The following is a 12,927-nucleotide window of genomic DNA, read 5'->3' on the forward strand; positions in this document are numbered from 1 at the left end:
AATTCATTCCCTTTGTTCCCGTTTTACGCCCTCTAATAAAGATCGCCGGCGTAACAATCGAGCCAGCAACGATTGATAAATACGTACACAGACAGAAATGATCGCCGATGGTACAATCTCGTTCGAAAAACCTTCGGGGAGACATTGCAAGAGCGATAGATCGAAAACGGATCGAATCTGTAAATCGAATATCGTCGTTATCGCGGAATAAACGGACGATAGGAGCCTGCAAACTGCCCCTTCGTTCCTGTGACGAACAATCGAGCAGATTCGAATCTCTGGAACCAAGTCGGATTCCGATGGCGCGGATGTCCGCCAGCAGAAAATAAATCGAGTTAGTTGATACAAACTGCCGATCGAGCTACGCGTAATGCCCCATCGAGGCCAAGAGGAAGAACCTTGGTCACGTTAAAAGGAAGCCGAAAAAAATCTGGGCTACACGATCATTCAGAACGAAAGGTTGAAAAACCAAAGCTGAAATAAAAATAAATGTAGAAGATTCGCCGAAGAATTCAGATATTTTTTAATAGATCGAAGAATGTGAACGATCCATAGGGACCACTTAACGAAATGAAAGGCTTAACGCAAGTTCGTCGACCGTTCGCCCAATTACTCGGTAAGGTAGGCTCAGGTATAAATATAGAGCGACTCTCAATTGGTATTGGACATTCTAAAAATATCGCCAGTTTATTCAAATAATAATTCAGTGGAGAGATGGCATGCCCTGCGTGGGTGGGACTGACAAGATAATTATAGCGTTTGCCGTCTACCGCGTTCTTACGAAAAGCACTATATCACTGGCGAGGGCAGACCGAAAAAACGCAGTAAGAACTGCACTTTGCTACCGTTTACCATACTCGACGTGAAATAATAAAGTTCTTCTCTACGATACGATGCGTCAGGTTACACTGTTACGCAATCTTTACTACAGGCTGTTATACGTCGACGAAGAACGATAATAAATATCATTGGCCGCTGAATGAATTGTACCATGAATTTTAACGAGAGGAATTTTAATCATCTTCCGGTCGATAGCACAACGTAGGTCGGATACAATTTCGTTTACTGCCCAATTTCGTTCGATCGCATAAGGCGCCAGTATCGGATAATTCTTTCGAAGAATAATTCCATGAATTCACGAGGTCTCGAGGATATTAAATTTCTTAGTAACCAGTAAAAAGAATCGGCGATATATTGCGTCGGACGATGTGGTGGTTGAATGGAAAGCAGTAGTATCATAGTCTGGAATGTTTTGAAATAGCAGCACCCCCACTTCTTTGCACTGGCTGCCGCTGTGTTCTCGGCCGCCTCCTCGCAACACGTTCGCGGTCTACGAAAATTTTATTGCTTTTTCCCTCAAACTTTTTGGCAGGCCTTCACAACCATATAGAAAACAATCGTATAACTGTGATTTAAATAATATTCCTTGCGTTATATATCGCGTATCCTACATTCTATCGCACGTAGTAAATTTTTTACAGGGAACGCTTTAACGCAAATAACACGGATAACCCTGTTTTTGATTTCAGGCAGTCTCGAGTAGTTCCATTTGATCAGAACGAATGAAATATTTTTCCTCGTAGACGCGCGTAGAAATTTTGACGTAGAGGAACGCGCAGATGATGGACATACGATCGAACACTTTAGGGTGAATGATAGACGGCCTTGAAATTAGCGGTGATTTCAATCATGTTACTTAACCGTTTACACGGCGAATCGTAGGTAGCATTATAGCAGTGAGAATTGGCGTCGTCTGTCTGCGCTGTGAGAAGCTGTGAATTTCGATAGTTCGCAGGAAGGGATGAGAGAAATTCTTCACCTCCCCTACCATGCGTTCTAGCTGAGCTTATAAAAGATATCCAGTGCGGATAAACCATTAGTGTGGAAGAACGAAGGGACACACGCATCGTGTTCAGTTTGCTTGAAACCGTCGAAGATGGTTAGTCAATTTGTTAATTTAGTGGGGGAGAAACGAAATCGCGGAACTTAGTGACGTTTGTTGCATGGGCACGCATTGATTGGAGGATTCTGTATCGAAACGGCAGAAAATCGAGCAGTTTGGCGCAACGCCAGCGATTCTATGATCGATTTTCCATATCGGAAGTAATTGACAGACAGAGAATTAAATCTCCAACGAGAAACTCTATCAAAATTCGTTCGATCGGCCTGCCGTTTCTGAAGTGAATAGGATCCAGTTAGCGAAAAGTGCTTCTCTCGTGTATCATCAACAGTGAAACTGTATCGAAACGTTATTTCTTCTTTGTTTCAGGATGACGAACAGCTGAAAAGTAAGTAAAACCGAGCAGGCGAAACTTCTCGGCCGTAACTGGCGAAAATGAAGCGGAACGGAATTCCGCTCGCACAAATAGACACTGCGCATACAGCGCCGGCATTTCGTTAAATCCCAGACGCGTCAACAAGTATGGTTTATTCGTCGAAAGAAGGTCGAGAATGTTTAAGATTTAGGTCGCAGCTGGTCTGTATTTTACATTGGCGAGGCATCGGAACTTCAAAGGACCATTTCCCCTTCCAGTGTACGGTTGTTCATTAAGATTTGTCGCTTCAACGTGGCCAGACCGGATTACGAACCTCTGCCAAATCGAATCGATTTATCGCGGCGACGACCGAACAACACCGTAGTCCATACGCGAGAATTTCTTAAAAATGTTACACCTCCTGTCTTCTCGTTTCCGCCCACGCTTTTTCCCTCGTTCTATCCACAGAGTTTCGGAACGCGTCACGGTACTACGTGGCGCTCCGATTGCGCAATCCAACTCTGTATCGCGAAATAAACCGCCGATTTACTTGGCCTCGTTATTTTAATATACGCCGTTGGCATACCGTGTAAATAAATACAGCTAAGTAAATAGAAGCATCGATGCCTTTCGATTACGCGTCCAGAATCTTTCAGGAGATGTGAAAGATGCCTGAAATTTTGTTCTCCACTCCTGCATTCAACATACAGTAGCTCACGGATGTAACGTTCGTACGGTACGAACATTCGTAGAAACCTCTGATGAATTATATTACGTGTGAAATTTCATTAGCACTGCAATAAGATCTGATTACAGATCAAACAGAGTTTGAAAGCTAGAAGATATTTGCTACAAATATATTTAAAATTACACAAGTATATAAATTACCATTATATCGACAAGGGAAAATATTCAACGAAATTAATTTGTACACTTAATTTCCTACGGTAATCGTATGAATACTTTCAGCTACTGTACGCCAACAAAATAACGGCGAAGTAAACGATAAGCGATACAGAAGCAGTGATTCGTTATATTTTACAGTGCTCAGGAGAGCCTTCTCCATGTTCGATTCAACGAAGTCTGGTCGGATCGAGAAGGAAAAAGTAAGAACAATCCTCAACACCCTAGGGCACACTTTCGACGATCACGAGCTCGAGGTGCTACTCAAACAAGAAGATGAAGAAGGTACTTATATATATATATCGCGATTTTACGAATTTTTACGTAACGGGCATTTGGGACGCAGCAGAAGTTCCGATTCTATTGCATTTTTCGCGAGCTTCATAGCAATTTTTGGAACGACATTGGTACTCCGCGGATCGATGCCTTCGTTCGACCGAACGGGGCCAAATAATTCATGATATAATGGCTGAGAAAACGGCGAAACACGTGTGTAGGTAACGAAAGCTAAGTGACGCGAACGCGTGGAAACTTTTCCCAGGGCTCGGCGGTTTCGGTATTTGTTTCACGCAGCGTTTAAGTTTTCCTAATCCATTTTAATGGCACTGCCTATACCCTAGCCCCTATTTCTGTGCCGTCGTTTCTGGGCGATTGCTTGACGTTATGGACTCGTACTAGAGCGAAATAATCGAAAGAGACTACCTGGCGATAATTTCCTCTTTTATCAGCAGGCTTATTCAAACGGCGGATATCATACGTTGATATCTACGTTAAGATTTCTTTTGACTAGTTTTTCAAAAGGAAGAATGGTCCCTTTCAGGATTTCTACGGAGATATCTTCCACCAAGTCTCGTCGTAGGCTCCTTTTTACAGCAAAAAAGAATTGGGTCGAGGCGGAGCTTCCTCCTACAGCCTACTTTTTCGTATTTCGCTATTCGCGTATATATCGAGTCACCGCCGGAACAAATCAGACAGTGCGTCCCTCAAAGAATTCTTATCCACGCGTGCATATCCGAGAGAAGATTCAAAGAGCCGACTAACTTAAAAGTAGTGGCCGGCCTTTTGGTCTGGCATTATGGAAACGAATTACACTCTCGCTGGAAAGTAGTAAGACGCTTATAGAACAACAAAGTAGAGCTGAGAAGTTGTTAGGAAATTGTTAAAAGCTCTACGGATTATTGGTGGGAACATTAGATCGTAAAGAATTTATACCGTTGGATTGCAAGAAGAGTAAACTATTTAAAAACTCGTTCATTTTGTTGTATCTATAAAAATTAACCTCCGAGTGATATTAGTACGCTAAGTATGTCTTTAACGTGGCAAAGTGTCCAAGGTGTTGCTCAAAAATTGTAATGAGCAAAGTTGCATGTCTTTCATCAACAGATGTAAGTTTTTACCCAAAATCACGATATGCTGTTTAAAAGCCTATCGGCAGTCTCAATTGCCAACGAGCAAACTCTTGCAACAAGCAATGAAAAAAAAAATATTTGCAAATTGAATCGTTGCACGAGGACTTACGTTAATTGTATCTCGTGCAAATAGAACTTGGCCAGTTCCCTCCCGGTTGCCGCCACGATACAGGCAAAAGTTGCCGAAGAAAGCCACGATCGAACTATTCCAGCCACCGTGTTTGCCTCTACAACGTTCGAACGAAGTATACTCAACCGTAACGTCGATCTGTGACACCAAGTCACCCGAAAGGAATTGCTTTAAGCTCGTCGAATTGCCTCGGAAATCGAGACAATGCTCGTGGCTGACATCGCATCCTTTATCCTAGCTTTATCAGCACGCATTATTATGCAGATATCGTTCGCTCTGTACGATTGTACGTCGATGTCGACTCCAAATACTCTGTTTATGCTAAGGGATGTTAAGGGCTTCGACCGAATGATTTATGGTACACGTGGAATAATTATTGTTTCTAAGAGATAGAAATTTAGTGCTTTCGGATGTCGGATGCTATTCATAATTAAACTGGCAATTATACAAATTTCAGTGTCAAATCGACGAAGGGAATCAAATTTAGATAGAGGTTCGTTTTATCCATTGAGAGTTGTGACTTTTTATTCGTTGGTAGGTTTTCAGATATTCCAAAAGATATGTTTACAACCTGGAGTCTCGAAAGCTACTTTCCCATAGCCAGTTCTCGTAGATGAAAGTTAAAAGAATTTATGAATTTGCGAAATTTGATCAAAATCAGCGTGTCGTAATTAAACGATGTTCTCTGTTGGCAGTGATTCATCGAATATCAACTTTCATTCTAGTTTCTACGTATTTTTTCAATAGCTGGTACTTTGTCATAAAACTCGGAAGAAGGCAACCAACGATCACCACATGCAGCTCGAACGTTGCGGAAGGTTGCATGAAAGTTCTATGAAATGAAAGTTGCTCGAACTCCCGTCCACCCCCATAACAAAAGAGACCGCCGCTCTCTTTTCTCTAAATCCACGCCCACAAACTTAGTCGATCGATGAGAATTATATTTCGATGACCGATATAAATTTGAAATTTATTCCCGGCAAGCGTTTGGAAGACTACCAAGTATATCGTGTCGGATATTTTTCCATCGATGAAAAAGCGACCGCGGAACGGAATCGGAAAGGAGGCTGAGAGAAGCTTGTTTACACTGTCGATGAATTGCCTCGAAGGAGAGAACAGTATCTGGAGATGGATTTTTTTTTTAATCGTGGCCTGGGTTGGGCTTTCAGGCAGCGGAAAATTAGATTTCGACTCCTTCTATCGTGTGGCCTGCCACTTCCAAGAGGAGGACGACGAGGCCCTGCAGAAGGAGTTAAAAGAGGCTTTCAGGCTTTACGACAAGGAGGGTAACGGTTACATTCCAACGAGCTCTCTCAGGGAGATCCTCGCAGCTCTGGATGATCAGATAACACCTGATCAAATGGACGGCATGATCGCTGAAATAGATACCGACGGCTCTGGCACAGTTGACTTTGACGGTGAGTATCACGTTTCCTCAAATTATCCTATTCCGTCGTTCGCGTGCCCCTTGACACAAGAAACGTTACATCGCGAGTCAAAACTTTACTACCGCTACTTGTTCCGTACAATCGAACAACTTAAAAAAGTTAGATAAGAACTATCCTGTTGGTTTAGACAATTTTTCTATCAAAATTCTGTCGAAGTTGAGGGAATTACTATTGCAGCAACGATTTCAAAATAATAGCACCATTAGGAGATTTAATACGGGGAAGTGATTACCAAATTTGTAAAATTGTTAGCCATAGAATGTTTTAATTACACGTGATACTTTTTTTTTTTTACAAAAAAAATCTGCCAGTGCGATTCGAAAAAATGGTTACGATATTGGCAACGTGAACTTTTCGACTAGCTTCTCCTATCTATGGAGCTCGTTACGATGGCTTGCACGAGGGCTTGATTAAACCTTGAACGTCTTAATACCAACGTTCCAAAGCTTCTTTCAAAAAACTGCGAGGAGGCCGTATAAAGGATCAAGGATACGACCTACTTGCTTTCCAGGAGAAGCATTTTCTTGGCGCTGTGACGAAATGAAAAGGACTACCTCGCAATAATATTTCGGCTTATCCCGCGTCAGTCGACCATACGAACTCTTACCGAAAATAAGATTTGTAAAGAGGTATCAGCTGAACATGATCTCTCTCCCTTTCATCGAACCAACGTTCTTGATTATCTCTGCTGCGTAATTAATTTCTTCGATTATACCGAAAGAAATACGTAATGGAAAGGCATCCGTCAATTTTAAAAGAAAAAGAACATTCTTTAATTTTTAATGTTACCGCAAAGCAATTCTGCCGACGTTCAATTCAAATTGAACGTAGTTAATATTTTTTATCCTTTAGTTATTCCCATTCCCCTCATACTATAAAATATGAAGAGTAGAATCGCATCGAAGTATTTATGACCGAAGTGTATATCATCGTCAATCTCTACAGCGAAGGAAAACAAATTTTAATAGCAAGTGGATCAAAATGGAATTTTTTAATCACCACACACGTAGCATCGTTCGACTACATCGTAGCGCGAAAGCTAATCTTATTAATTTTTGTGTTGCAGAATTCATGGAGATGATGACCGGCGATTAAGCTCCACCAGAAAATTCACCATCTCGCGTGAAAGGAACGCCTGCATTTTCTTCCTACGATACTCTCATTAATCGTGGACGAGGAGCTCTCTCTCTCTTGAAATTGAAATTCCACGGGAGAAAGTCGGGTACACATTATTCATTTCGGTCAAAAACGAGCAAGGGATCAACGAGACTTCATCGAACATCATTTTTTTCCCGCGCGTTTGTTCACTCACAGTGTACCGAAATCATTAAGTATCCGATTAAACGTTGCCTTTACCGACCTCACGAGAAGACCATTTTTATTCCGCTCCAATCGAAAACGGCGAAACGCTATTCGAGTTTGTTTGATACTCAACGTCAAGTGATCGACGTAAGTTATAGCAGCACACAGGAATCGGTGAACGGCCATTATTCTTCAGTTCGTATGATGAATGGACATCTGCTAAACCGTGAAACCGATTCTTTTTAAGGTTCAGGGCTCTCTTGCACAATTGAACTAATATTATTAGCGAGATTTTACAACTCATAAATCACTAGCATCGATAGATCTTCTTATATAACAACAATAAGCTTTATAATAAATCGTATGAAATTTTACAACCAAGTTTCACGTGTGACAAATTATCCTGTTATTCCACGTGAGATAGAAATTTGTAAAATTATAAAGAAACAATTCTCTAACCTCTAACCTGTGGCTTATCGATTCGCTAACGTTATTAGCTGATAGATTATTGTGCAAGAGGACCCGAGTCGCTTAACTTGACCGATCTGACTGAGGCCCTGCTGAACTTTAATAATTCGCTTGAAAGCACGTCCACTGAAATGACAGCGCCTTTTCCAAGTATAATTCGCGTGTCATAACGTGTCATGGCACGAACAGGTCGTATTTCTAAATTTTAACCGACACCCGTTAGATACTCGTAGCTCGACGCGCCTAATAATTTCCTGTCTCCTTAAAAGCGGCAAACTTGTATGGGATATTCATCAAGGATCTCCGGCGAGCAAATCGCTGAACGTGCAGTAGGATCGTGTTCGAATTCCGTGAAGGCCACTTATTCGATCAACTCGGGCATCGACTTGCTGCAAGGTCGAGGTCTCTATACTTTATAGCTTCGCGTTCTGCATATATCAGCCGGACTATCGAGGTTATACAGTATAGGCAATGGATACGATTTCACCGGTGTTTACGATTACCTAGCATTTCGAACCTTTGGTTTTTCCAGCTTGGAAATTGGTGATGGTAGACTGACCTTTACGGGCTACTCCAAATGAATGATATATGAAAGATGACATTTGCAGTGAGAGAAATTGAAGAGTTCATTGTCAAAAACAAGCCTCGATCCTTTGATCTTTTCTTCGGCTGTGCATGCCATCTGAAATTAAAATATCCAACAATTTCAGTTTTCCATTAAATCGATTCATAAATCATGAAGTTATGAACTTTGAAAAGTCAACAACCTACCGTCATTTGAACTACGTTTCCTTCAAGCGCTGTTATCAGAGTAAATTACGTCGATACGTGTGAACGCTTAAGAAAACATCGATTCCGTATACTTTAAAATAACTATCTTACCAGTAGGAATAGCTCTGTTCATTTGAAAAAAAGCTATTACGACAGGAAGCAACTTTGAAGGTTGTTTGTATAAAACCAGTTAATTTTCGTTCGACAATAAGTCAGGATATAGATAGATCCCACCGTATGTCCTATTTCTGATAACCAGAAAGCGTTACGTAATTGACGAAGATCGTTTTTATTAGGAGCCACCGTATTATCATAATCCTCGATAGTTTCTCATTAAGAAAGCCAATGTAATAGGCATCAAGACAAACCAATGGAAACTGAGGTTATAGACGTCAGAACAACGAAGATAATCTGGTTTCTTGACAGAGCAATTCTGAACGATCGATCTCGAGATCTGGAAGTCAGAATTGTCTTCAAAAGATTGGGAAAAGCGTGAGAGCGAGGAGTCGAGGATCCGCTGAGAACGTTCAGAGACACCCATTGCCACCCGTCACTCATGCTCCGCTTTCAGCTTTTGCCCCTTCGACTTCCTTCCTTCCATTTTAGTCGGCTCTCTCGTTCCTCTCTCCACACAGGACTCCACCACGGCTCCAGGTCCGGCCCCGGCTGTTTCACCCACTCAAGTTTTGTCCGAGTGTTTGCGAGCGAGACCCGGAAGCCGCTTTCAAAGGATCAATAATTGGGGCCGACTGCAACCGTCCTTGAAAAGCTATAACCTAGCTAGTAGCTGATCCGGAGGATTGGTAGGTCGCGTAAAAATATATCGAAGATTCAAAGGAGCGATGCAGATGTATCGACGGGCATCGAAGGTGGTTCAAAAGCAAGTCAAACAAGGCGGAGCTACAGTGGAGGTTTGGTTATCCGGATTTTTATTCTGGACCCTTCGTATAGGCAACCCACAGAAATTTCATTCTCAAATCTTTGTCTCTTTCTGAGAAACCTTCTTAATATTTGACTGAAAATTGGTTGCACGATTCAGTAAAATATCGAATCAGTGTACACCCATTTTCTCTGACTTTTTCAAACCCTAAAACGGTAAAAGCTTAAACGTGGACATAAACAATTCAGTTTGCGCACATAGGATTGATACGAAACAGGAATAAAAATGTTTCAACAAAGATGTTACAATTTCTTCTAGTTTCTAGTTAATTGATCGTTTCTTTAATATGTATTCTCCTAAATCAATTCTCCTAAAGCGAAATTTTGGTCAAGTCGACTGTACTACGTTTGCGTACATTTTTTCGAGGTTAACCGAAGTTAAAGGCGGTCGTTGAAAGCGCTTGCGAACGTTTAAAGTTCACGTGAAAATCGTTTGCAGCGCGTTTTGCTGCGAAAAAGCGCCGAGTCTCGTTACACGGGGCAACAAAAGGAAAAATATAATGTAACCCTGAAGAGCAATTACAATAAGTGCGACCTAGATTGTGTTCGTATACCTCGGACGCCGTTACGTTTCTATTTTCAGTGTTTTATACGACTTTTCCACGTCGCTGCTCGCCGAACGACGTGTACTATTTCAAAGTGAAAGAACATTTTTGTAGCCAGCGTTCACGGGTGAGCAGTCATCGAGGCGTGAAGAGTAGCAGTCGATTAAATCGTATCGATAGATTGACGCGTGTCATCGAGAGTGATGGGTATTCGACATATTCCCGAGGGAACAGCCCCGGTGTACAGCAGGTGCCAACTCACGGCTGTACGTTTGGTTTATCAAAATTATAGAGGGAAGCAACGTTGGAGCAACGTAGAATGAATTTCCAGAAACGCGTTTCAATATTTTGGAACACTTAGCGAGAGCATTACAGTAATCGTCGAGTATGTCGGATTTACAGTGGCTCGTGAAATTATCCTAACAGTTCTAGAAATCTTTTACGAACGTGTGTATTATGCGCGTTATACGAAACAGTTTGATATTTCATTAGCGCTATAACGAGATTCGACTATCACGGTTATACTAATTAAGTTTGAAAGCAATCTGAAAATGTACATATTCTAGAAGTTACGAGAGTACTGCTTGAACTCTGTTCGTTGCTTCATTCATATAAGTGAACACTATAATAATCACGACTCGTGTCTCGTAACTGTTTCAATCAAATTTCGAAACACTTTATATAACACTAAATGCTTATATATATATATATATGTCTATCGTTAGAATGTTCAATGAGGTTGAAGCGATGAGCATCGACAAGAAGCGCGCAAATACCGCGCGACAACGTCGGAGGTAAGTGTAAAGGCTTGTACGAACAGACGAAGAGAGGAGGGGAATCGAGTGAATAAACATGGGGATTCGTGACCTTGGAACGTGTCACTGCACTTACGATACAGCAACTAGAAGTAGGTGAATGCAATTAATAATTAAGGAATGGCCACGACAACACCGACGACGAGGGTGCAGGCAAGCTATCGATCGTCCTTCTCAACCCGAACCATCCTCAACCCAAACCTACTGCCTTCCCGGCTACATTCAAAGACTCTTGCCGCCAACTCTTATTGCTTTTATATCCGAGACGACTACTTGTCGAGAAGGGTGCTCCGAACGAGGGACCTAAGATGCCATTCACCCGATTTTCTTCTCTTAATCTACGATGCCGGGGCTTTTTCGGGCCATTTGTTTCCAAAAGAGATCTCTTCCCGCTCTCTCGTGAAAATGGGTTTGTTCGAACGACACCGGCACCCGTATATTTTATCGGGCGAAAGGAATTCGTTGCCCTGCCGGTTTCAGGCTTCACGGAAACGATAGATCGGCCCAGCCGTGGATGAGCCATGAAATGCACCGACAAATATCGATGACACCATCGACGGTATACCCTTGTTCCGCTTTAAGCGGTTTGTCGATATTCTTCTCTCAGTTTCAGTAGCAAGAGTTTCAGATTCCAAATTGTGAAGAGTCGTTTCCCATTCGAAATGGAGCGACCAGGTATCTCGCGAAGATTCGATTCGCGTCGAAAAGCGCAGCCGTGGCACCACGCCCCGTCGCTCGCATTGCAGTCCAGTATTTCCGAGATAAAACGATTCCCGTTTAAATAGCTCGAAGAGGCGCGGTTCGCGTGATTAATATGCAAAGTCGAAGAGAAACGCTACGGGCGGACCGACTCATGACTGAAAGTCGAGGCAAGAATAAATTACGAGCCAAAAGAGCGACTGGGAATGAGAGTAAAAGGCGTTAGTCAAAGACTTACGTCCCCGGTTTCTTTGTTCTCCGAGCTCTCAATCTACTCGAGAACATCGAAAGAGTCTTTCGAGAAAAATTATGTAATTGCTCCGCCATCAGAGCAATTGTTTTAAACTTCGCTCTCGGGGAAGTAACGAGCGCATACTACGGGATTAACGCGGCGTGTAAATCACGATGCGTCGCGAATAAGGCCGCGAACATACGGAGCGACGAAACAAGTAATGGCACAGTTAATGCCGATGTTCCAAATGCCAATCTCGCCGTTCACTGCTTGCCGTATGTTCACGACCTAACACACTCCGCGTCGCCGACTCGAGTCGTCCGTATTGAGCAAGGCGACGCAGAGTCTGAGAAGTTGAAACTCGCGTTCGTCGAGAAACATCCAATTCTACTTGCAAATCGAGCGCCGTTGCACAGTCATGTCGCAATACCGATCGGATTATTCCTTTTTTTTTCTCCTCTATGTACTTACGTTAACTCCTTTTATAAAGATCTCCCGGCGAATTGTGTCAAGAAGAAGAAGAAGAAGAAGAAGGAAAAGAATGAGAAAGTGAAAGAGAAAGAGAGATTAAGAAAGAGAGGGGATGCACGAATAGATCAGTGACCTACGCTAAGGCAGGCGAGTTAGACATGCATGATCTACTGAGTGGTGTTCGGTGAGGAGTATCATATATATACATATACGTAATAAGTATAGAAAGGGTGTGCGTGTGGGCGGCAAGCTTCATTCACCATTCCTGCGGCTCTGTGTGTAGGAAGACAAAACAAACCGTCAACATGCATGTACCATACATGACCGTGTACTAAAGTTGGATATTTATCTGGAAAATGTGATTAGAAGGGTCTTTAAACCATGTCATAGTCCAGCCTAATGTTTACACTGTCCCGTAGTAAAGCGTTCGTTTATAGTCGATTAATCGCGCAACTAGGGCCGACCACGCGTTTATTCGTCTCGCTGTAAACGTTAATCGGTACGACGATGATCATGATCGTAGTAATAGAATGTAAACTG

The 12,927-nt window shown here is 42.3% G+C and overlaps 2 protein-coding genes across 7 annotated transcripts in view; one reads left to right on the top strand and one right to left on the bottom strand.

The window, feature by feature from the left end:
• Nucleotides 1-12,927, bottom strand: part of LOC117216555 (neo-calmodulin-like) — an 84,195-nt gene that overhangs the window by 18,302 nt on the left and 52,966 nt on the right. The gene's annotated exons all lie outside the window — the stretch shown is intronic.
• On the top strand, nt 1,805-7,506 carry LOC117216557 (troponin C-like). The gene is made up of 5 exons (XM_033463336.1): nt 1,805-1,939; nt 2,270-2,288; nt 3,300-3,443; nt 5,867-6,115; nt 7,212-7,506. The coding sequence occupies exons 1-5, from the start codon at nt 1,937-1,939 to the stop codon at nt 7,238-7,240; spliced, it is 444 nt and encodes a 147-aa protein (XP_033319227.1). The 5' UTR covers nt 1,805-1,936; the 3' UTR covers nt 7,241-7,506.

This window comes from Bombus bifarius, unplaced genomic scaffold, assembly GCF_011952205.1.
Source record: "Bombus bifarius isolate JDL3187 unplaced genomic scaffold, Bbif_JDL3187 scf7180000010271, whole genome shotgun sequence".
Classification (NCBI taxonomy): domain Eukaryota; kingdom Metazoa; phylum Arthropoda; class Insecta; order Hymenoptera; family Apidae; genus Bombus; species Bombus bifarius.

Bases quoted from the DNA above. Each gene is read 5' to 3' on its own strand.
- LOC117216557 (XM_033463336.1), top strand. The intron at 3,444-5,866 runs GTACTTATATAT...TTGGGCTTTCAG, and splicing joins CAAACAAGAAGATGAAGAAG to GCAGCGGAAAATTAGATTTC. The intron at 6,116-7,211 runs GTGAGTATCACG...TTTGTGTTGCAG, and splicing joins TGGCACAGTTGACTTTGACG to AATTCATGGAGATGATGACC.